At 27.3% G+C, this 26,371-nt stretch overlaps 1 protein-coding gene across 9 annotated transcripts in view; it reads left to right on the top strand.

Moving 5' to 3' along the window:
- Positions 1 to 26,371, top strand: part of LOC145242244 (uncharacterized) — a 297,326-nt gene that overhangs the window by 198,652 nt on the left and 72,303 nt on the right. For 8 of the 9 annotated variants that reach the window (XM_080105245.1, XM_080105250.1, XM_080105249.1 and 5 more), the window contains 5 exons: positions 263 to 403; positions 5,689 to 5,878; positions 8,037 to 8,057; positions 14,080 to 14,538; positions 21,649 to 22,143. In XM_080105245.1, the coding sequence (XP_079961371.1) occupies positions 263 to 403; positions 5,689 to 5,878; positions 8,037 to 8,057; positions 14,080 to 14,538; positions 21,649 to 22,143 (1,306 nt within the window). The remainder of the gene's footprint in view (positions 1 to 262; positions 404 to 5,688; positions 5,879 to 8,036; positions 8,058 to 14,079; positions 14,539 to 21,648; positions 22,144 to 26,371) is intronic. The other variant, XM_080105253.1, reaches the window with a different exon arrangement.

Below are 26,371 nucleotides of genomic sequence, written 5' to 3'. Positions count from 1 at the left end.
ATTAGAAAACTTATTAATTGACCGATTAATCGGCAATTGGCAGATTATCAAAGGCCGATTAATTGATAATCGGCCAATTTAATAATCGGTACATCCCTAATTATTATTATTAAACAGAAGAGATGGAAAGTTTTGATGGATTTTTTCTATTCCGTTTTTTCTATTCCCTTTCTGTATGAGAATTTATGAATAATTTTGTCATTTGTTGTTTTATTCCAACATTTTTTTCATCTGACCATTTTTTTTTTTTTTTTTTTTGTAGAGTGATCTTTCGCTGGATGACTGCCAAGAATATGTACAACATCAAGTTCGCCAATTGCGAGAAAGGAAGTCCAGAAGAAACTCTAGAAGCCTTCAAGAACAAGAAAGGCAGCTATGCCAGGATTTTCGAAACCATGTGTGGGTAAGTAAAAATATTTCTTAGAAATTACAACTTTATTTGTGAAACACTAGAAGTAGATATACCAAGCCAAAATTTTATTTTTATCTGAAACTTTTAATGTGGACATATTGTAAAACATAAACAGCAGCACAATTTGCCACTGAATTACGACTGTTCAAAGTTTGTTGGAAATTAACAACTTTGCTATCTTGGGTGCTATTGATTTAGAAGACAAATTTCACAGCGTATAACTAAAAATGCGGGCTTTTTAACGATTGAAAAATTCTTTCAAATATGTCATGTCATTTTGTGGTAAATTAACTTTAATCATAATAATAGAGAAAATAATTATGAGATACCATAAACATTGTGCAAAATCTCTTTTGTGAAAAATAAAAAACGTGTAAAAAAGATTTTCTAAGCTTTTAAGATGCATTTTTAATACTAAGTAGAATAAAAATCAAATTTTTAATACTAAGTAGAATAAAAATTAAATTTTTAATACTAAGTAGAATAAAAATTAAATTTTTAATACTAAGTAGAATAAAAATTAAATTTTTAATACTAAGTAGAATAAAAATTAAATTTTTAATACTAAGTAGAATAAAAATTAAATTTTTAATACTAAGTAGAATAAAAATTAAATTTTTAATACTAAGTAGAATAAAAATTAAATTTTTAATACTAAGTAGAATAAAAATTAAATTTTTAATACTAAGTAGAATAAAAATTAAATTTTTAATACTAAGTAGAATAAAAATTAAATTTTTAATACTAAGTAGAATAAAAATTAAATTTTTAATGCTAAATAGAATAAAAATTAAATTTTTAATACTAAATAGAATAAAAATTAAATTTTAATACTAAATAGAATAAAAATTAAATTTTTAATACTAAGTAGAATAAAATTAAATTTTTAATGCTAAGTAGAATAAAAATTAAATTTTTAATACTAAGTAGAATAAGAATTAAATTTTTAATACTAAATAGAATAAAAATTAAATTTTCAATACTAAGTAGAATAAAAATTAAATTTTTAATACTAAGTAGAATAAAATTAAATTTTTAATGCTAAGTAGAATAAAAATTAAATTTTTAATACTAAGTAGAATAAAAATTAAATTTTTAATACTAAGTAGAATAAAAATTAAATTTTTAATACTAAATAGAATAAAAATTAAATTTTTAATACTAAATAGAATAAAAATTAAATTTTCAATACTAAATAGAATAAAAATTAAATTTTTAATACTAAGTAGAATAAAAATTAAATTTTTAATACTAAATAGAATAAAAATTAAATTTTTAATACTAAATAGAATAAAAATTAAATTTTTAATACTAAATAGAATAAAAATTAAATTTTTAATACTAAGTAGAATAAAAATTAAATTTTTAATACTAAATAGAATAAAAATAAAATTTTTAATACTAAGTAGAATAAAAATTAAATTTTTAATACTAAGTAGAATAAAAATTAAATTTTTAATACTAAATAGAATAAAAATAAAATTTTTAATACTAAGTAGAATAAAAATAAAATTTTTAATACTAAATAGAATAAAAATTAAATTTTTAATACTAAATAGAATAAAAATTAAATTTTTAATACTAAATAGAATAAAAATTAAATTTTTAATATTAAGTAGAATAAAAATTAAATTTTAATACTAAGTAGAATAAAAATTAAATTTTTAATACTAAGTAGAATAAGAATTAAATTTTTAATACTAAATAGAATAAAAATTAAATTTTTAATACTAAATAGAATAAAAATTAAATTTTAATACTAAGTAGAATAAAAATTAAATTTTAATACTAAGTAGAATAAAAATTAAATTTTAATACTAAGTAGAATAAAAATTAAATTTTTAATACTAAGTAGAATAAAAATTAAATTTTTAATACTAAATAGAATAAAAATTAAATTTTTAATACTAAGTAGAATAAAAATTAAATTTTTAATACTAAGTAGAATAAGAATTAAATTTTTAATACTAAGTAGAATAAAAATTAAATTTTTAATACTAAGTAGAATAAAAATTAAAATTTTAATACTAAATAGAACAAAAATTAAATTTTTAATACTTAATAGAATAAAAATTAAATTTTTAATACTAAATGGAATAAAAATTAAATTTTTAATACTAAGTAGAATAAAAATTAAATTTTTAATACTAAATAGAATAAAAATTAAATTTTTAATACTAAATAGAATAAAAATTAAATTTTTAATACTAAATAGAATAAAAATTAAATTTTAATACTAAGTAGAATAAAAATTAAATTTCTAATACTAAATAGAATAAAAATTAAATTTTTAATACTAAATAGAATAAAAATTAAATTTTTAATACTAAGTAGAATAAGAATTAAATTTTTAATACTAAATAGAATAAAAATTAAATTTTAATACTAATTAGAATAAAAATTAAATTTTAATACTAAGTAGAATAAAAATTAAATTTTTAATACTAAGTAGAATAAGAATTAAATTTTTAATACTAAATAGAATAAAAATTAAATTTTTAATACTAAATAGAATAAAAATTAAATTTTTAATACTAAATAGAATAAAAATTAAATTTTTAATACTAAATAGAATAAAAATTAAATTTTTAATACTAAGTAGAATAAAAATTAAATTTTAATACTAAATAGAATAAAAATTAAATTTTTAATATTAAATAGAATAAAAATTAAATTTTAATACTAAGTAGAATAAAAATTAAATTTTTAATACTAAATAGAATAAAAATTAAATTTTTAATACTAAATAGAATAAAAATTAAATTTTAATACTAAGTAGAATAAAAATTAAATTTTTAATACTAAGTAGAATAAGAATTAAATTTTTAATACTAAATAGAATAAAAATTAAATTTTTAATACTAAATAGAATAAAAATTAAATTTTTAATATTAAATAGAATAAAAATTAAATTTTAATACTAAGTAGAATAAAAATTAAATTTTTAATACTAAGTAGAATAAAAATTAAATTTTTAATACTAAATAGAATAAAAATTAAATTTTTAATATTAAATAGAATAAAAATTAAATTTTAATACTAAGTAGAATAAAAATTAAATTTTTAATACTAAATAGAATAAAAATTAAATTTTTAATACTAAATAGAATAAAAATTAAATTTTAATACTAAGTAGAATAAAAATTAAATTTTTAATACTAAATAGAATAAAAATTAAATTTTTAATATTAAATAGAATAAAAATTAAATTTTAATACTAAGTAGAATAAAAATTAAATTTTTAATACTAAGTAGAATAAAAATTAAATTTTTAATACTAAGTAGAATAAAAATTAAATTTTTAATACTAAGTAGAATAAAAATTAAATTTTTAATACTAAGTAGAATAAAAATTAAATTTTTAATACTAAATAGAATAAAAATTAAATTTTTAATATTAGATAGAATAAAAATTAAATTTTAATACTAAGTAGAATAAAAATTAAATTTTTAATACTAAATAGAATAAAAATTAAATTTTTAATACTAAATAGAATAAAAATTAAAACAAGATTTGAATATTAAATTTCTAAATTTTTTAGATAAGGGCTGATTGTTTATATTACTTGTATTGATCGAACTATTGTTCCCACCTTAAGTGTTATTTGTGCAACATTTTGGTTGGATTGTCCTTCGGCTGTTTTCAGACATGTTGGTTGTTATTTGGAAAAGAAAAGTTACTGGCTCTGTAGATATTTTTGTATTCTTTGAGTTAGTACCTATTTTATGGTTTTAGTTTCGAATTTGTGAAAAAATTAGTTGACAAATTTAAAACTACAACAGGAAGATTAGTTTCGAAAATACTATGTTATGGTCTTAGTTTTGAATTTTTCAACCAATTTTTTCACAAAATTGAAACTAAAACCATAAAAAAGAATACGAAAATATCTACAGAGCCAGTAACTTTTCTCTTTTCTTTTTCAAACCACAATCAACATATCTGAAGACAGCCGAATGACAATCCGAGCAAAATATTGCACAAATAACCCTTAAGGTGAGAACAATAGTTCGATCAATACAAGAAATACAATATTTAAACAATTCTTATCAGTATAAATAAAAATATGACGTATCACAAATTATATTTATCAGTACAGATAGGTTTGTATTCACAGGGTAAAAATCCAGAGAATCGTTACTGTGATCTATATTAATTAGTTATTTGTATAAAATAAGTTTTATTTATAAAAATACTAACCTGGGTGTCCGGCATTGCCTGGGTGTTTGGAGATGTGTGTTGAGCCAAAAAAAAAAAAAAAAAGGTAGTAGGCAGGCGGGCTTGAACCCGTACTGCAAAGAAGGAAAAGAACATAAAAAAAACAAAAGGGACGTCTTTGCTGTTGCACCCATCGTCAAACCGAAAGTGGATAATGTTTAAATTAAGGCTAGTCAATCGAAAAGAGGGGATGATTTTCGAAAATATTGGCGAAAAAGTGACCCCTCCCTGTATAAAGTGCTTAGTTGAGGGTGAAGGAATTAATGTTTTTAGCCAATTTTTTTATATTTGTCGTTTGAAGGTTCGAGCTTCAAAATGATACCAATCTTGTGAAAATCCATCATCTCTATCGAAAGTTTTAGGCAGGCATACATACATACATTTAAACAGACAGGTGATATTTATATTATAGATATCATGGCTACACATCCAAAACATGTTTAAAATGTAACTTTGATAAGCTTGATTTTCTTCAGGCTAAAAAAATTTGTTTTTATATTAAAGAAACTTCAATATATTCAAGAAATACCATCATTTGTATGCACCAGTGTAGACATGCATCCAAATGCGTGTTTACATTTGGTATTTAACCTTCCATTGTATGTTCAAGTAATGTATATGACATTTGAAGCATGTAAGTAGGACTATCAAAATAAGTTGTAAAGTTTGATTAATTTACATATAACGATAGATACCCTCTTGAATTTATGAGGTTCACCATCTACTAATTGAAATTATAATTTTCTCATACACATAGTCAGCTGAGGAATTTATTGTGGATATTTGTGCTGCAAATAAAACCAATTTTTGCATGTAATATGTTAGAGGTGATAATGTTGCCACAATTTTGCTAAAGGTCTATACTTTCTATTTGTTTTATTTACTTTTTTCAAAATTTATCCCAGTTTCTATTTATTTATTTTGTGTATCTTTTTTTTTTTTTTTTTTCCAAATTTATCCCAATCTATTTATTTTGGGTATCTTTTTTTTTTTCTTTTTTTTTTTTTTTTTCCAAATTTATCCCAATCTATTTATCTTGGGTATCTTTTTTTTTTTCCAGTTATTCTGGTCTCCACTGTACTGTGGTTACTGGATTGGCCAAGGGTCTAGACTATCGCCCTGGCGATGAGTTCAAAGGTACTGCCTACAACCATTGCTGGAATGCTGTTTTCATTGACGGCAACTGGTATCTCATCGATTCTCACTGGGCAACGCGTTACTTGGTGACGGATAACCAGAAAGAAAATCTGGTAAGTTGAAATTTTACGAATATTTGTATTTCATAAGCTGAGAATGAAGGAAAGGGAATTCGTTCGTCATTATAATTGAAGTTGGCTGTAATAGATAGTCCATCTGATGCTATATGTGAATAACGTAGACAAAAACAAACGACATTGGAAGGATAATAGAAATACTTTTTATTTGGGGCTGTGTTGAAAAGCAATCGAAAACAGCTAAACAAAAGGGGAAAGCCAACAAGGAAAAAAACTTGAATGGCTGCTGCATGAAGTAAGCCAATAAATTTGTGTATGAAGTTGATCCATTAGTTTAAAGAAAAAAGAATTTTTTGTAAAAATTGGACCAGGAATACAAAAAGAAGTGATTAGACCAGATTTGGCGACAGAACTCCCATGGTCAGAATAAAATCTAATAAATTTCCAAGAGTGGCATATTTTTTTTTCTTTTTAAAAAAATTTTTTTTTCTTTTTAAAAAAATTTTTTTTTCTTTCAAAAAAAAAATTTTTTTTTCTTTTTAAAAAAATTTTTTTTTTCTTTCAAAAAACAAATTTTTTTTTATGTATGTGCGAAATCCACATCCACAAAATGTTATTATTATTATTATTATTATTATTATTATAATAATAATAATAATAATAATAATAATAATAATAATAATATTATTATTATTATTAATAATAATAATATTAATAATATTAATAATAATAATAATAATATTAATAATAATAATAATAATAATAGTTATAAAATACTGGTGACTCTAAGAAAACTCCGCTTTTCAAAAGGACTCGCCCACTCCCACTGCATAGGAATTGTAATTTTCAATAAATAAAACATGTTTTTATTTTTTTTTCAAAAAAGATAAAAACATTTAAAAAAGAAAGCTGTAATATTTGTAACATTATTAATTAATGTATATTATTATTATTATTATTATTATTAATGTATATTATTATTATTATTATTATTATTAATGTATATTATTATTAATGTATTATTATTATTATTATTATTAATGTACTATTAATGTATATTATTATTATTATTATTATTAATGTATTATTATTATATATTATTATTAATGTATATTATTATTATTAATGTATAGTATTATTATTATTATTATTATTATTATTATTATTATTATTATTATTATTATTATTATATATTGTTATTCATTAATGTATATTTGTATCATAATACGAAATTATAATCCTTACAAATTAGAAGAAAAAATGAAATGATAATTGCAGAGGAATTGTAAATTTTATGAAAGAAAATATTTTATTAAAAAAAATGGATGAAAATATTTAAAAAGAAAGCTGCAAAGACTTTTTAATATAACAAACTTTTCTCTTTTAAACGATAACATTTAGTTTTAATTAAAAAATATAGTTTTAAAAAAAGTAGATGCGTCACAGTTTTCTTTAATAAAAATTCGTTTTCTTTTGTAATGTTTTCATTATTAAAAAAAAAAAAAAGAAACAGTAACTGCATCTTTTCTTTGAATTCCTCAAAGTTGAGTTGGTGTTAATATCCTAAATTCTCATATGAAAAAAAAAAAAAAAAATTAACAAACCTCTTCTTTTAAACCGGAGTTATCTCCCTCTAACGAATGACGAGTTCTAGAAGAGCGCCTAGTTTATTGTGGATTATTTGTCATCAGGTGTTAATTTATATATAACAACGATTCTGTGGAATTTACTTGACGACAATAGAGAAAAAAATAATGCCTTTTGTTAATTTAAAAACTAATCCTAAGTTTGAGTGGCACTTGAAAACAACCAGAATGAAGAGCTTAACTTCAATTTCACATTAGAAATCAATAAAAAGAGGAGATAGAAAAACTCATAAAGGATGAAATTGAAAAAGAAAATTTCCTTGTGAAAATAATTTTTTTTTTTTTTTTGCTTGTTTAATTCTGATAATAATGTTATAGATGCTCATTGAGTGGAATATCAATAATATGAACCAATATATTAAATGAAATATAAAATAAAACTATTTGAATATTTTGTATTATTGTTTTGTAGACATGAGCTGATTTTTAGTTTGTGATAATGTATTGACTTTTTCTTGAAGTATTTTTCTTTACATGAATTTTTTTAAACATAATTCACAACCTTTTTTTTTTTTAACTTGGTTCATTTCATGTTGCATTTTTAATAGTCTCACGAAAACGCAACGAAGGTTGGTGCTGTGTTTCTTTCACCCGTCAGCTTCATTATCGTCTTTGATTTCATCTTTTGTTCTTTGTCCGATTCTTCTTCGTCTGTGTCTTCTCATTTATTTACATCTCTCTCAATTTTTCAACTGCATCTTTTTGTTTCACTTTTTTAAAAAAATCCATTTTTTTTTTTTCTATTTTTCTCTCCTCATTGTTTTCTCTTTCGTTTTTGTTGTTGTCGGTAAGCATCAATTTTGTACGAAACATTTTTTTGGTGTACCTTTCATCGATTCATCTTCTAACACCTACAAAAATCCCAACTAATAAATATCATCCAAGTTTAAATCATTTCCAAGTATAATTCCAATAAAAATGTTAATTTCTTGAGCGATGGCCTTCAAAGATACTAATGTCTTCTTTTCCTTTTCAAAGTAAAAAATAATTTTTTTTTAATTAAATGTCATTATTCCAAACTAAAATTTAATTTTCAATTATTCTAAAAACTTAAAATGTGGCCACATAGATCCTTGAAAAACACCAGATTTATTTTGATCGCACAATTAGCCATCGGAAAATGAACATTCGAAGTTTGCTGAAAATTAGAAAATTAGCTCTCTTGTGTGCTAGTGGCTCACAGGCAATTACAGTTTATAAGTAAAAATGCAGACTACAAACAAGTGAAAAATCCTTTAAAATGTCACATAATTTTGTGTGAAATGAAAATTAATCATAATGGAAACAGCCTAAACATTGAGCAAAATCCTATTATAAACCTTGAAAAAAAAAATAACACGGAAATTATGTTAACTGTTCATATAAGGTTCATTTTAACAGTTAATACATTGAATCTTGTTAATATACTTAATTCATAGTAAAATAGATATCAAGTTAGATTTTTCTTTTAACAGTAAATCAGTAGAAATACTCAGGTTTTGAACATGTAAAAATATACAATTTGATAATAGAGCAAAAGTTTCATTCACTAAAGTTTTCAACTTGGATTTTTTTTTTCTTTTCTTTTTGTGAAAGACATTAAACCCACCATATTAACAAATTGTTTTTTTTCTTAAAGATGACACCTGTTTATATGCATACAGACACAATATATATGGCATAATCATGTTTGACACCGTATCCCATCAAATCACCGAAGTTAAGCAACGATGAGCCTGGCCAGTATCAGACGGGTGACCATTTGTAATTTCCAGGTGCTGTATGTGCTCTCCACTTATCTCGGCATTTGTTTCCAGTCATCCTGGTCTTCTCCTTGCCACTGGACTCAAGCAGTACTGATTCAGGAGAGGTGTGGTTGGGGATTGCGCAACCCTTGCCACACAATTACAGGCGCATCTACTCCTACAGGGGGTATCCTTTGTCTTTCGAGACTGAACGGAGGCATCAAAACAGACACAATATCATGCCTATTCAGTTGAAAGTAAAGAAATGAATCATCCATCACCAAAAATAGTAATCTATAAATATAAAAGCGAAAATGTATGTATGTATGTATGTTCGCTTTTTCTGTATGTCTACAAAAGGCTTTTTTCAGAGAAGCAGTCAGTCGGTTCACAGCTTTTTAAAACCTTTTATATCACATATAAATCGTAATATCTCAGAGTTAACAACGGAGCTCACCTGTCTATTTAATTTGCTCAACTTCGGGAAGATAAATATTCAGCATGTGGGTTAGTCTTTTTCCTATAACATTTTGGGAAAATAAAAATAAAAAAAGCGTTCCCGCAGTAAATGAAATACTATCCCGCAGTCAAACTTGACTCTATTAAGTCATTAAAACGTGCACCTGCCAAATCCAAGTAATTAAATAAAGTCAAACATGTTTCCATTAGCATCTCGCGGTGGCCCAATGGTTAAAACCGTTGCACTCTTTTTTTTTTCACACTTTAATTTCCAACTTTGCCTCAACGGTTTCGGGTTCGATTCTCATACTTACTTACCAAAACATTTTTTTTATTTTACCCCCCCCCCCCCCCGGAGTTTTCACACACACCTCCAAACACCCGGGCAACGCTAGGTACCCCTCGCTAGTCTAATTTGAAAATATAAATCTTACCTGTCTGTTTAAATGTATGTATAAATGTATGTCTGCCTAAAACTTTCGATAGAGGCGACAGATTTTCATGAGATCAGTATCGTTTTGAAGATCGATCTTTCGGACGACAAATATCGAAAAATTGGCTCAAAACAGTAATTCCTTCACCCTCAACTAGGCACTTTTCTACAGGGATGGGTCGCTTTTTTTGCCGATAATTTCGAAAGTCATCCCCTCTTTTCAATTGACTAACCTTAATTTAAACCTTCACCACTTCCGGTTTGGTGATGGATGCAACAGCAAAGATGTCATGTTTTTTTGTTTTTTTTTTCACGTTCTTTTCCTCTTTCGCGGTATGGGATGAGCCTGGCTGCCTACTACCACTTTTTTATTTTTGCTCAACACGCACCACCAAACACCCGGGCAACGCCGGGTACCCAGGCGAGTTTAAAATAAAATACAAAACAAAACTATTAATGACACTAGAGCAAGAATTGTACATTTAATAATAATAAAAAAAAAAACTAAATTCAAATTAAATTTTGTTTACTTTCAAATTTTATCAAAATTAAATAAGTCATCACAATCGAAGGGAAATTTAATTATTTTCGCATACTAAATTCTAGGCTCTACAAATACATTAACTAATGTTGCTGGTGGAGAAAATATTGCTTGTTCTTTTATGTTTGTAGTCCTAATAATTTACACCTGGGCCGATCAGGCTTTTTGCACACCCAACACTGTATGATCAGTTATTTTAGTAAAATGTTGGGAATGATCAAAAAAAAAAAAAAAAAAAAAAATCCAATTATTGCAAATTAAGAAGCTTTGTCCTTTTGGTTAAGTGCAATATGTTGTACCAGTTTTGATATAATATTGTATCTTTTCTCTCCTCTATAAATGAAGGAGAAATCTTTCTTGACTAAGGCAATTTTGATTTTTTTTGTCCCAATCAAGAATGCCCTTTTTGAGTAGCTGGATTTTCTTCCACAAAAAGCTAAAAAACTAAAAAATAAAATAAAAAGAAAGACAACCTTGTGTCTAACTCTACCTTCATGGGGAAGCAAGTAAATAGATATTGTCAGAAACCTTTGTTCCATGAAAATGAAAGACGTTCGTTGCACTATCTTAAAATTCTCAAACTAAGAATAATGATTTAGCTTTGAACATCATCTTTTTGATATTTGACGAGAAACCTAATCTGATATTTATTATCCCAAAGCCGAGTTAGTTCTGACATGTGAGTAAAACCATTTTCAGTTAAAAAAAAAAAAAAAACATACTATTTTAATTGAAACGTGAACATTTTCATGAATCAATCTTCTATTTTCTGTTTTGAGAATTTACCAAATCTAAGGGAACTAACCACTTTATTAAATGTGAATTACCTCCCTTTAACAAATACCCCCTCCCCTCCTCGTTTGAAATGTGGCATGTCTTGCTCTTTTCTCTTTCCTCTTTCATTTTACGCATGTTTTGTTTGTTTTTGTCTTTTGTAAAATCGTTGTGGTCTTCATTATTATGTTTTCATACTTAAAATCTATCTTCTTGCAAAAAATCTTTTATTAAAACAAATGTTTTTGCTAGTAATAGTCTTTAAAACTTTAAAGGCTTAATTTACCAGCAAAAAATACTTTTAAAAAAAAGTATACTTTAAAGATTGTTTTTATTTCATCGAAAATTTGATTCATTTTTTTAAAATCATTTTTCATTCATTTTAATATTTTTTTTGTTCAAGTTTTTAGTTTTAGAATTATTTCATCATTTTGAGTTTTAGAACTTTTTAAAATTTTACATCTTTTAAAATTTTTTCACCATTTTTTTCATCTTTCCATTTTTTTTCATTCTAATTTTTCTTTTCATTTTATATTTTCATCTTATTTTTATTTAAAAAATGTTTTAATATTTTTATTTTTAAAAAAAGTGTTTTCATTGCTACAAAATCACTCATATTCTGACATTTTTATTTTCGTCTGTTAATGGTATTTTCCTAAAGATTTTCTATTCATATATATAGATATGTATATATATATATATATATATATATATATATATATATATATATATATATATAGAGAGAGAGAGAGATAGATAAATATTATATAGTCGCTACACTCATCATACAGTGGTTGGTTCAGACCACAAGTCTTTTTCAGGCGACATAATAAAGTTTATGTTAATGTGAAGAAGTCTGCTTCTTAAATGTAGTAATAAAGGAAATATTTTTAAAAATTAGAATAAAAACGTTTAATTCAGAAGGAAGGGGTGAGGGTAAAGTGACATTTTAGACTCTAGACATTGAAAGGAAAGAAGGAATAGACGGCAAGAGAAGAGGAAAGAAAGAAAAAGAGGTTACAATGTGGAATACAATGTTTTTCCAAACCCTGGTTATGATATTATGATATTATTTATGATATTATTTGATTATATACATCTGTATCATATACTGTGATACTAATTTTTAATGCCGCATCTACAGTATGTATATTAGCGATGGGATGATTCCAATATTTTTCCTCAATTCTGAAACAATTACTGATTGCATACTAAATTCCCGATTCTGATATAGTTAGCAATTCAGATTCTTTATAAATCTCTAAATATTTTACTATAAAATTTTTTTTTTTCCTGATTACCTTAAAAATACATGTTAAATGTGCATGTATTTTCTCAAATGCAAAAACAAACATTTGTGTGAGTATCTTGATTTTAGTTTTACTCATAATTCAAAATCAATGAATATTTATTATTTTATTATTATTACCAGCAGTGGAAGATTTTATTCAAAACAAAATCGAATAAAAAAAATATAATTATAGGAATTATTTTTGGCATCGGAGAATAGGCACAATTTTTTCCAATTCCAATATCCTAAAGAGTTCAGATTTCCGATTCCAATTCTGATCAATCATCCCACCACTAATATATATATATATATATATATATATATATATATATATATATATATATAATTTAAAGGGGGTTAGAATAGTTGTCTAAAGAGCAGAGTGTATTTTAATGTGATAGTAAAATTACTTTTAATTAAAATACAAGAAATGAACAGTGCTTGTAATTCAGATATATAATAAGCTCGATAGGCAAATATTTTAGAGCTACTTTAATATTTAGTAATGTGATTGACAATTTAAAATTCAAATTAGAATTAAAAATTAAAAATCTGTTTCATAAGAAGGAACAACAACAAAGTCAATAATTTGTACGATCGTTTCGGAAATGATGTTTTTATTGTGATAGACATTAAGCCACGGACAATAATTTTGACATATTTTTTTCTTAAACAAAGTCTCCTCATCAGAAAAAGTATTTGGTGGGTTATTTATGGTGTCTTTTACATATAAAAAAAACCCCACCCAATACTTTTGCTGATGAGGAGACTTTGTTTAAAAAAACTATATGTCAAAATTATTGTCTGTGGCTTAATGTCTATCACAATAAAAACATTGTTTCCGAAACGATCGTACAAATTATTGACTTTGTTGTTGTTCCTTCTTATGAAACAGATTTTTTAATTTTAATGTGAATTTTAAATTATCAATCACATTACTAAAAATATATATATATATATATATATATATATATATATATATATATAATTCACCTGCCATCCCTTCTTTAAAAGATGGAATTGCCCAATCGTTGGAAACAAGATTCAAGCTAGCAAGGAAGGATGGCCAAATGGTCCACAGAGTTTTATAATTATATCGATAGATAAATCGATAGATCATATAGATAGATAACTAGGAATAAAACCAGTAATATTGTCTATGAAAGGGTTTAAAATATCTGCTACAAATGAGTGTTTTAAAGAATATTTGTTACAAAATTAATTTTACACCAGGAAGACGAAACTGAGAATAACCGAAACAAAAAAGCTTTATGGTTTCATTAAACATAGATTCTATGTAGTCGTCCATTTTTTACTGCATGGAATCAAGGACCCTCAGTGAATCCCAACTGATTCTTTTGTTTTGTAGGTCTATGAGTACGATGACTTCTACTTTTTGACTGACCCCGAACAGCTGATCTACAGCCACTGGGCCCACCGCCCTGATTGGCAGCTCCTTACCCACCCGCTGACAATGGAAGAGTTCCAAGAGTTACCTCTGGTTAAGTCGTATTTCTTCAAGTGCGGCATGTTCTTCCAGTCCCACCAGAAAGGAGTGGTGCACACCAACCGAGGCCGTCTTTCGCTTGGGGTTGGTTTCCTGAAGCCGACCAACTTCAGTTACAAGATTGTCAATGCTGTAACAAAGGAGGAGGTCTACAAGGGCCAAAAGCTGAAGAATTTTGCCTTGCAGCTCACCCATGACAACCAGGTCGTCTTCATCTTTCGTGCTCCCGAAGCTGGTTCCTACTATCTGACCATATTTGCACAACTTCTAACTGGAGATGTTGGCGTGAAGAATGTCTACACAGCGTCAGCTGAATACAAGGTTGGTTCCTTCTTGTTTATTTGGGATTCAGATTTGGATTTTTTTATTAATATTAGAAAGATTGTGTCCATGAATTATTCTGAGATGAAATCGATTTAAAAATGTGTGTTTTGTTTGCTTTCGGGTTTGAATGATGTCAAATAGGGTGTCTTGTTAAAACTGGGTGATTCAACTCATCATCATTGTATCATTTAGAATCATCATCATTATTCAGTTTGATGTTTTACATGCTGGTAGGTGTTGGACAGTTTGTGGACTTTCAAGTTAGCCTATCTCTGACGAGGTCTTTATTTATCTCTTTTTCTAGTAAGTTCATCCTTATTACTTTATGTAATGTTACCCACACGTTTACACACAGGACCCAACATGTTGTATGCAGTCTATATCGCAAAGGAGACAAAGAATAACTCAAACTCCTTTTTTCATCACAACAGCATTTATTTCCTCATTCTCCCACCACACGACTTCTTGCTATAGCTGTAACATCTCTCATGTGATCATCTTCTCTAACATGCTCTCAAACGTTATTCACATCTCTAATGTAATTGTTTTCTTGAACATGCTCTCTCCTTTTGATAGTCTTCCTTTTACTTACTTTGATATCATTTTGCTCCCAACTTGATATTTGCATAAATCTGTCCACACTCTGTCACATTCCTCCCATGTTTTCCTTGGTCTTCCCTTGTGAACTAAACCTGTTACCTCAGCTGGTCTACATCTAACCCAAGAACTCTCATCTATTCATTCAATGTGGCCATACCAACAAAGTCTCCTGTTCTGCATGCATCTCCCTAGACTCTTCAGAACTCTGAAGTATCAGATCTAAATCTGCCTTTAATATTCAGATTACATATCCATTGTGTCATTTTAATATAATTTCTCGCCATGCAACATATATCCTCAACCCTTGCTGGCCAGAGTTCACTTTCATACATCATCACACTGCATACACATGCCTGATTGACTTTTCTTCTGATTAACGGTAGTGACATTCTGCTGGTAAATAATGGTAGAAATTTCCTGAACCAACTCCATCGACTTTTAACCCTAGGAATCACACTAGCATTTGTGTCACCCTGTTCTCCAATGATATCTTTCACATAAGAAAATCTCTGAACAACATCGTTAGCGTCACCTTCCAAATATACTTCTCGTACATCTGAATTCTCATTCTTCTCTATTATCTTACTCTATTATTCCATTATGTTACGCATTGTTCTTGCATGCAAACTAGAAGAAAGAATTTAGGAAGAGTTTGAAAAGAATACTTCACCTTACAAGTAAATCTTGAGCAACTATTCAAAATGGTCAGAATATTCAAAATATTCAAAATGGTCAAAATATTCAAAATGGTCAGAATATTCAAAATGGTCAAAATATTCCAAATGGTCAGAATATTCAAAATATTCAAAATGGTCAGAATATTCAAAATATTCAAAATGGTCAAAATATTCCAAATGGTCAGAATATTCAAAATATTCAAAATGGTCAAAATATTCCAAATGGTCAGAATATTCAAAATATTCAAAATGGTCAAAATATTCCAAATGGTCAGAATATTCAAAATATTCAAAATGGTCAGAATATTCAAAATGGTCAAAATATTCCAAATGGTCAGAATATTCAAAATATTCAAAATGGTCAAAATATTCAAAATGGTCAGAATATTCAAAATATTCAAAATGGTCAAAATATTCCAAATGGTCAGAATATTCAAAATATTCAAAATGGTCAGAATATTCAAAATATTCAAAATGGTCAAAATATTCAAAATGGTCAGAATATTCAAAATATTCAAAATGGTCAAAATATTCAAAATGGTCAGAATATTCAAAATATTCAAAATGGTCAGAATATTCAAAATATTCAAAATGGTCAAAATATTCCAAATGGTCAGAATATTCAAAATATTCAAAATGGTCAGAATATTCAAAATATTCAAAATGGTCAAAATATTCCAAATGGTCAGAATATTCAAAATATTCAAAATGGTCAGAATATTCAAAATGGTCAGAATATTCAAAATATTCAAAATGGTCAGAATATTCAAAATATTCAAAATGGTCAAAATATTCAAAATGGTCAGAATATTCAAAATATTCAAAATGGTCAAAATATTCCAAATGGTCAGAATATTCAAAATATTCAAAATGGTCAAAATATTCCAAATGGTCAGAATATTCAAAATATTCAAAATGGTCAAAATATTCCAAATGGTCAGAATATTCAAAATATTCAAAATGGTCAAAATATTCAAAATGGTCAGAATATTCAAAATATTCAAAATGGTCAAAATATTCCAAATGGTCAGAATATTCAAAATATTCAAAATGGTCAGAATATTCAAAATGGTCAAAATATTCCAAATGGTCAGAATATTCAAAATATTCAAAATGGTCAGAATATTCAAAATATTCAAAATGGTCAAAATATTCCAAATGGTCAGAATATTCAAAATATTCAAAATGGTCAGAATATTCAAAATGGTCAAAATATTCAAAATGGTCAGAATATTCAAAATATTCAAAATGGTCAAAATATTCAAAATGGTCAGAATATTCAAAATATTCAAAATGGTCAGAATATTCAAAATATTCAAAATGGTCAAAATATTCCAAATGGTCAGAATATTCAAAATATTCAAAATGGTCAGAATATTCAAAATATTCAAAATGGTCAGAATATTCAAAATATTCAAAATGGTCAGAATATTCAAAATGGTCAGAATATTCAAAATGGTCAAAATATTCAAAATGGTCAGAATATTCAAAATATTCAAAATGGTCAAAATATTCAAAATGGTCAGAATATTCAAAATATTCAAAATGGTCAAAATATTCCAAATGGTCAGAATATTCAAAATATTCAAAATGGTCAGAATATTCAAAATGGTCAAAATATTCCAAATGGTCAGAATATTCAAAATATTCAAAATGGTCAAAATATTCAAAATGGTCAGAATATTCAAAATATTCAAAATGGTCAAAATATTCCAAATGGTCAGAATATTCAAAATATTCAAAATGGTCAGAATATTCAAAATATTCAAAATGGTCAAAATATTCAAAATGGTCAGAATATTCAAAATATTCAAAATGGTCAAAATATTCAAAATGGTCAGAATATTCAAAATATTCAAAATGGTCAGAATATTCAAAATATTCAAAATGGTCAAAATATTCCAAATGGTCAGAATATTCAAAATATTCAAAATGGTCAGAATATTCAAAATATTCAAAATGGTCAAAATATTCAAAATGGTCAGAATATTCAAAATATTCAAAATGGTCAGAATATTCAAAATGGTCAGAATATTCAAAATATTCAAAATAGTCAGAATATTCAAAATATTCAAAATGGTCAAAATATTCAAAATGGTCAGAATATTCAAAATATTCAAAATGGTCAAAATATTCCAAATGGTCAGAATATTCAAAATGGTCAAAATATTCCAAATGGTCAGAATATTCAAAATATTCAAAATGGTCAAAATATTCAAAATGGTCAGAATATTCAAAATATTCAAAATGGTCAAAATATTCAAAATGGTCAGAATATTCAAAATATTCAAAATGGTCAGAATATTCAAAATATTCAAAATGGTCAAAATATTCCAAATGGTCAGAATATTCAAAATATTCAAAATGGTCAAAATATTCCAAATGGTCAGAATATTCAAAATATTCAAAATGGTCAAAATATTCAAAATGGTCAGAATATTCAAAATATTCAAAATGGTCAAAATATTCCAAATGGTCAGAATATTCAAAATATTCAAAATGGTCAGAATATTCAAAATATTCAAAATGGTCAAAATATTCCAAATGGTCAGAATATTCAAAATATTCAAAATGGTCAAAATATTCAAAATGGTCAGAATATTCAAAATATTCAAAATGGTCAAAATATTCCAAATGGTCAGAATATTCAAAATATTCAAAATGGTCAGAATATTCAAAATATTCAAAATGGTCAAAATATTCAAAATGGTCAGAATATTCAAAATATTCAAAATGGTCAAAATATTCCAAATGGTCAGAATATTCAAAATATTCAAAATGGTCAGAATATTCAAAATATTCAAAATGGTCAAAATATTCCAAATGGTCAGAATATTCAAAATATTCAAAATGGTCAGAATATTCAAAATATTCAAAATGGTCAAAATATTCCAAATGGTCAGAATATTCAAAATATTCAAAATGGTCAGAATATTCAAAATATTCAAAATGGTCAAAATATTCAAAATGGTCAGAATATTCAAAATATTCAAAATGGTCAAAATATTCAAAATGGTCAGAATATTCAAAATATTCAAAATGGTCAAAATATTCCAAATGGTCAGAATAATCAAAATATTCAAAATGGTCAAAATATTCAAAATGGTCAGAATATTCAAAATATTCAAAATGGTCAAAATATTCAAAATGGTCAGAATATTCAAAATATTCAAAATGGTCAAAATATTCAAAATGGTCAGAATATTCAAAATATTCAAAATGGTCAAAATATTCCAAATGGTCAGAATAATCAAAATATTCAAAATGGTCAAAATATTCAAAATGGTCAGAATATTCAAAATATTCAAAATGGTCAAAATATTCCAAATGGTCAGAATATTCAAAATATTCAAAATGGTCAGAATATTCAAAATATTCAAAATGGTCAAAATATTCAAAATGGTCAGAATATTCAAAATATTCAAAATGGTCAAAATATTCAAAATGGTCAGAATATTCAAAATATTCAAAATGGTCAAAATATTCCAAATGGTCAGAATAATCAAAATATTCAAAATGGTCAAAATATTCAAAATGGTCAGAATATTCAAAATGGTCAGAATATTCAAAATGGTCAAAATATTCAAAATAGTCAAAATGGTCCAAATATTCAAAATATTCAAAATGGTCCAAATATTCAAAATATTCAAAATGATCCAAATATTCAAAATATTCCAAATATTCAAAATGGTCAGAATATTCAAAATGGTCAAAATATTCAAATATTCAAAATGGTCAAAATAACAAAGAAAGAAATAAGATCTTGACACCAGTATAAATAGACTAATACAAGGAATGCTCGACTTTCTTATAGCTAGTGATGCTACCTCAAGTAACAGCACGAAACTGGATACTCCAACAGACCAGATGAATTCTTGTCCTGCAATCGAACAAGATGAGGAAAAGATGATAATAAAGTATAAACATAGTTAAGTGGTCAATTGGGGGAAATTCGTTTTGGTCACTATTTTATAAATTCAACGTTTGAGTGGTAGAAGAGAATCTTAGTTGAACACTCAGATTCTGTGTATATGATACAGGACTCGAGTGTTAGCCCCCAGGAAAGGGGCAACTTGATTTCTGAGAATTTATTGAAGTAAAATGAAAATAAAAAGAATAAAATCTTATCAGGAAACTTTTGTTGCCTATGTTTCTTCTCTTTAACCACCTTGATTCAACCTTAATACAGTTAAATAATTCAGACAATTCAACTGTGAATTTTTTAGATGAGAAGTGAAAGCTTGCGTTATGCTGATTAATCGGACTATTATTCTCATCTTGGGTGTTTTTAGCACAACGTTTCGGTCGCTGCAACCTTTAACAAATATTTTAGTGACCCCTGATGATTGAACCTTCTTTATGATCTACGGACCCCCCTCCCCTTCAAACAAATGGTTTGAATTCTTGTAATGCAGAGCCAACCCTCTTTTTCATTAGTAGGAAAAGAAGCATGTTCTCAACATGCGAAGAAGGTCGTAGGTTGCAGTGACCGAAGCGTTGTGCTAATAGCACCAAAGATGAGAATAATAGTCCGATTAATCAACGTAACAAATGCAGTTCAGGCAATAGTTTCACAAATTCTCTCCATTCTTCTTTGTTACTATTTCAAAATTCATTTCATTTCATCTGTAAGTACAGTCAATCTGTAACATAATATATTAACAAAACAAAAAAAAAATTATGATTGAGTGATAGATTTCGTTTTTGAAAATTCCCTCGGCTAGATTCAACATAATCAAAATCATATTTGATTTAATGATTGTTTTTACATGCTCAAATTGATATCCTAATTTATAGGTATGTAGATTCTCTAACCTTTCTTTCCATAGGGAGCACACACACACACACACACACACACACAACTTGACATTTATATAAGTGCTTGTCCAGAATTACCCCCATATATAAAAAAAGAAAGAAAAATCTGTATGATGTATGTACTCATGACTGACAGAAAATATCATATTCCAGAAATCATGTGAATTGATCAAGTGGCTTTATTTATTTATTTTTTTTTAAAGAAAATCATTTTTAAGCAAATTTGAGTTTTATCTTTAATATACTCGCCATGTTAAGAATCAATTTCTAAAATCTCACAATTTTAAATTATTTAGAATTATCTGTTTTGTTCCTTCAGCCTGTTTTCAATACCGTCACAAGGCAGCCACTCCTTGGTTAGCCATAAAAATTTGACGGTCAAATCATGACACTCCGCTTTTTAGTATAATAGCACTTCATGAAATTACTCCGGTGAAAATGTAAAGGTCTTTGTTCCAGACTGTTCTTGGCCAGCTGGTTTGAATGAATCTCCTCAGGAGTTTCCTTTGAAAAGCATCAATGTTGGATTGTGATGTTTTGATCAATATCCACAACTTGGAATTGTACAGGAACATACTTCACATCTTCACTGACAAGCTTTATTTATTTATTTATTTATTTATTTTTTTTTTAGCAAATCTTTTTAAATCTTTTAATGTTTTATTCTGTGTTTAGTATTGTGTGAATATATTCGCATTTTTCTGAGCATCATCTCTAGATGCAAAATGATAATCTCTGTGGATGCGAGGCACTTCTGCTTATCTCTGGAACTGTCATGGCCGATCTCATTCAAGTGCAGATAACTCATTTCTTTTTTAATATTGTTCTTTACTGTTTTAAAGTATACTATCATTTCTGAAATAATTCTGCTTATCTCTGAACCTGTCATGGCCGTTGATCTAAAACTCTACACTTTATTTAGTGTAAGGGAAATAAATCCTTTACGTTTTTTTTATTGGTTTAATGTATATCATCATTTTTTTAATAATTGTACTGAACCTCTTTTTTCCAGGTGATCGCTGATACGGCTTCTGCTGATGCTGTGCCTATTCCAGCCTGTTCGGACAGTAACTGGGGTCCGAGTATTCCTGTCGACCAGTTGGGCTTGATCCCTTCGCATAAAGATCCAGTCATCACTACCGACAATGGCAAAGTGCACGTTGATTTCAAGAAAACCCGTCCAGCCCACCTTCTGTGCAAGCTGCGTCAACAGGGTAGGGACCCCAATGAACTAGATAACCTAGTTTCTGACAAAGAAGACGGTAATAATATTGCAGTCACTGCTAACTTGCCAGAACCTGGAGAGTATGGGCTTGAGATTTATGGCAATGACCCCTCCAAAGATGGGGACACCTACACGCATATTTGCCAGTACTTTGTTCACTATGCCCAACCCGACCAACAGGCGGCCGCCTTCTATTCTGACTCACCAGAACGTCGTCAGATTTTTGCTGGACCCAACGCATCTACAATGCTTGATGGAAAATATTCACCGGGAAGTGCTAAGGTAAGTTCTTTTGATTTTTTTTTTTTTTTTTTTTTTTTTTTTTTTTCTCTCTGAAGTATTGGTAAATTTGTAGATTAACACCCTTTGTAACCCTCTCTCCTCAAAAAAAAAAAAAAAAAAAAAAATGAGATTTTTCTTTTTAAGGCAGTTACCTGTGAACAGCTTGTCAGAATTTAGAGTGGGGCATCGGTTTTGTATATAAATATACCATAACATGATCCCCCATTTCTGCATTTTACTTTTACAGCAGTTCACCAATTTTTTTTTTACCACTAACCCTAAGTCCGAATGGCCATATCATTCATAAAACCGCACATAGTTAGTCCCTTAAAAATATAGAACCTCTTTCCCTTAAAAAAAATGTGTACACATACACAGACACAGGATTTATTAGTACTTATCCAGTTTACAACCTAATCTTCGGCAACTTTGTCGGCAGCTTCCAGCAGGTTACATAAGCAGCTAGAAAATGCTGAAGTGAGTATCCAATCAGCTGTCAGAAGATGACAAATTTCAATGAAAGCATGAGATTCATTAAATCAAAAAATGATTTTAAACTGAAAATAACTTTCAACATGCTATACTTAACATGAAATCATTCCCCTCTAAAAATAACATTGACAGTGGGGAGGGGACACATTTTGAATTGTCTGGTTGTCTTCGCTTCGGCATTTTCTAGCTTCTACCATAACCTACCAGAGATTGGGTCATAAACTGGATAAGTATCAATTAATCTCCCATAACGAAAAAAAAAAACAAAAAAAAAACTGCCCTAATACGTTAGAGTTCACCCTTTTGCCAAACTTTTACAAAAATACTCAACAAGCTACAACCACTGCATACAATTTCCCCCACTCTCTATCTGTGCCTAAATCTAAACGCAAATTTCATGAACAGAGCTTCTTTCCTAGAACTGCTCGCTTGTGGAACTCTGTTTTTCAAGTCCAATGTAAACAAGTTCTTGTTGAGCCGTCCCTTTAAATAATCAAATTATACCCAACTTCCACGACTAATGATTACTACGCTGTCCCAATGACCATCATACACTCGTTAACCCTTGTGTTTGAGTGGCCTTTGAGCCTTGATAAATGGTGACCCCTTGTAAAAAAATGTTACGAAAACTGATCCGTACTTTAAATTCTAAACTAATTGTTTTTTTTTTTCCTGACAAGTTTTGCTAGGTGTTCGCACATAATCACTTAAAAAAATGCAGAATCTCATTTAGGGGATGAGGGCGATTTAGTGGAAAGTGTTAATGTACAATAATGGTGCAGTAATAACCACCAGTTGACAGAACTTTGAATACGTAAAATAGCAGGGCTTTAAAAGAAGTTTCAAAAGTATATGTAGCATTTATTTTACAAGACATATTTGTAAATGCCACAGTTTTTATGTTTTTTTTTTGTTTATTTTTACTTTTCTTCAATTTTTTTGTTGTTTTTTTTTTACTTTTCTTCAATTTTTTTTTTTTTTTCTTCACCAAAGTTACATTATAGTTAACAATGCAAAAAAAAAAAATTTACAACAAATAATGGTTATTTTCCAGAATAGCTTACAAAGCAAAAAAAGGGATGAAAAAACCCACTACACAACAAAAGAATGTTTATAAAGACAAGATAGGTAACTCTTCTACCTATCCGGAATTTTTTTTTTTTTGTGTTTTAAGTTATTTTTAAGTATTTTTTACTTTAAAAATGCAGGTACTATAAAACGTAGAATGAAAAGCAAAATTGTGGTTTCACTTGAGCCTTGATGATTGCTCAAAAATTGAAAATTAAACAAAATACTGAAAGAAACACTTCCAATAAATGTCACCAATCATGCAAAAATGTAATGTATTGTGTTTAATTTTCTATTTTTGAGCAATTATCAGCACTCGACTATGACTTGAATGAAACCACCATTTTCTCTTTTGTTCTAACTCAACATGTTTTACCCTACCTATACTTTAAACTAAAAGAAAAACACTTTAAAATAAGTTAAAACACAAAAAAATTACCTAGGTAAGCAGAAGAGTAACTTAGCTTACCTTTGGTTACATTTATTCATCTATACAAATATAAAGTTAGATTTTTGTCGTGCTAATATTGATATTAAAAGCCTACTTCTTCTATTTAAAAATTATCAAAACGAACTTAATATATTCAGTCATTAATATGCAAGCAACTTCATAAAAGTTAACTAATTTGCATATTCCTTTAAAAAACGAACTTTCATTAATTATTCATTGTTTATGGTTTTTTTTATTAGATGATTTGTTTCACTTAACTATTACACTCAGTTCTATTTTTGCATAGTTTCTACATTGTGCATAATTGTGTAACAATTCTAGTTCTAGCACATATATATATATATATATATATATATATATATATATATATATATATACACACACATGTCATCTTATCTCTGTGTACATGGAAAGGTCTCTGTCAAACTCCTCTCAATTTTTTGGTCTACAGATTTGAAACTTGATATATAAGGGAGTTGGATCTGTCAGGTAATTTCGATTTGGTTTTTAACCAATAAAAATAGCTGCTAAGGGGTCAAAATAGAAAGATAAAAACAGTTGAACTTGGCAGGCCTAAGTCGGTAAAACCTATTACTTCTGTGCATGCATAATATGCATTTATAGCTTGAAATCACTTAATTTTTAACCTTTCTTATCCATTTGTCGATAGTTCAAACAGTAACGACTAAGGCTGGAGTGCTAAATGTTTTGGTTTCGATTCTAGCTGATGGCACTCAAGTCATATTTTTGTTTTTTTTTTTAACTTTTAAAATCACTAATATATATTGGGTACAATATAATAATCAATAGAGAATTAGCTCTATGATAATAAATATGAAATCTGCATAAATCAAAATGTTATATTTAAGTGTATTTTATGACTAAGCAACACATGGCGGCTTTCTAGTGTATATATATATATATATATATATATATATATATATATATATATAGACCTTCTCCGTGTGTATGCGGAACTGTCTATCAGACTAGTCTGTCAGTTTTTGGTCTACAGACTTGAAACTTGATATATAGGGATTCGGACCTGTGAAACAAATTCAATTTGATTTTTAGCCAGTAAAAATAGCTGTTAAGGGATCAAAATTAAAAAAAATTGGAAACATGGCAAGCGTAAGTCAAATGAATGTCTATCTTCTACACATGCGCAAATATACATTTATATGTTTATCTATGTTAATTTTTAAAGCTTTGGTATGCATATGGATTTAGCTCAGATAGTAAAAAATAATGCTGGAGAGCTATATGTTTTGGATTCTAGCTAATGGCACCAAAGTCATTCAAAAAAATTTTTTTTTAACTTTTTGAAATTACTATTATATTTTGGGTACAATATATTAATGAACAGAGAATTGGCTCTATAATAATGAATACAAAATCTGCATGAATTAAATGCAATGTGGTTTCCATTTTGCGAAATCTACAGCTGATCTACTAAGTGTTATATCACACGGAATTTGTGAATCTCTCGATAGGGGCTTTATTTCTAGAGCAATAGCTCTTGACATATATAAGGCTTTTGAAAGAGTATGGCATAAAGGTCTACAAGATCACCAGCTATGGAATAAGTTGAAATGTCCTTTCAATTACTAAATCCTTTCTCTCTGATAGGTTTATAAGAATAGTTGTTGATGGGCAGAAATTAGAAACTCATAGTATTAATGCTGGTATCCCTCAAGGTTCTATTCTGGGCCCAACTCTCTTCCTGATCTTAATCAATGATCTTCCAAATCACATCCTTAGATCATTCATAGACATGTATACAGATGACACTACAATCTATGGCAACACTTCAAAAGCTAGCAATGACTAAAATCTTTCTGATTCTCTCTCTTCTGATCTTGAGAATGTGGTGCAACGGGGAAAAAGGTGGCTGGTTAATTTTAATGCATCCAAAACCAAGCTTCTCTCCTTTCATCATAATCGCTCTGATCCCCATCACACTCCAATTGAAATATACAGCTAAAAAGATATGCCCTAAAATGGAGTACTGCTGCCACATGTGGCCAGGAATTGTTTGGCGTACCCTATCCAACCTTGATAGAGTTCAAAACCAGTTTCGAAACCTAGTAGGTGATGCCCTTTTCTCTTCCCTCAATTTCTTTCCCACGAGCCTGTCTCTGCTCTATCGTTATTTTCATGGCAAGTGTTTGTCTAAACTCCAATCTATAGTTCTCCCTTGCCAAACTTTCACACAAA

This window comes from Euprymna scolopes, chromosome 21 (assembly GCF_053919585.1).
Source record: "Euprymna scolopes isolate OS-2025 chromosome 21, ASM5391958v1, whole genome shotgun sequence".
Taxonomy (NCBI): domain Eukaryota; kingdom Metazoa; phylum Mollusca; class Cephalopoda; order Sepiida; family Sepiolidae; genus Euprymna; species Euprymna scolopes.
The sequence above is the reverse complement of the archived record's forward strand: the minus strand, read 5'-3'. Positions and strand labels throughout refer to the sequence as shown.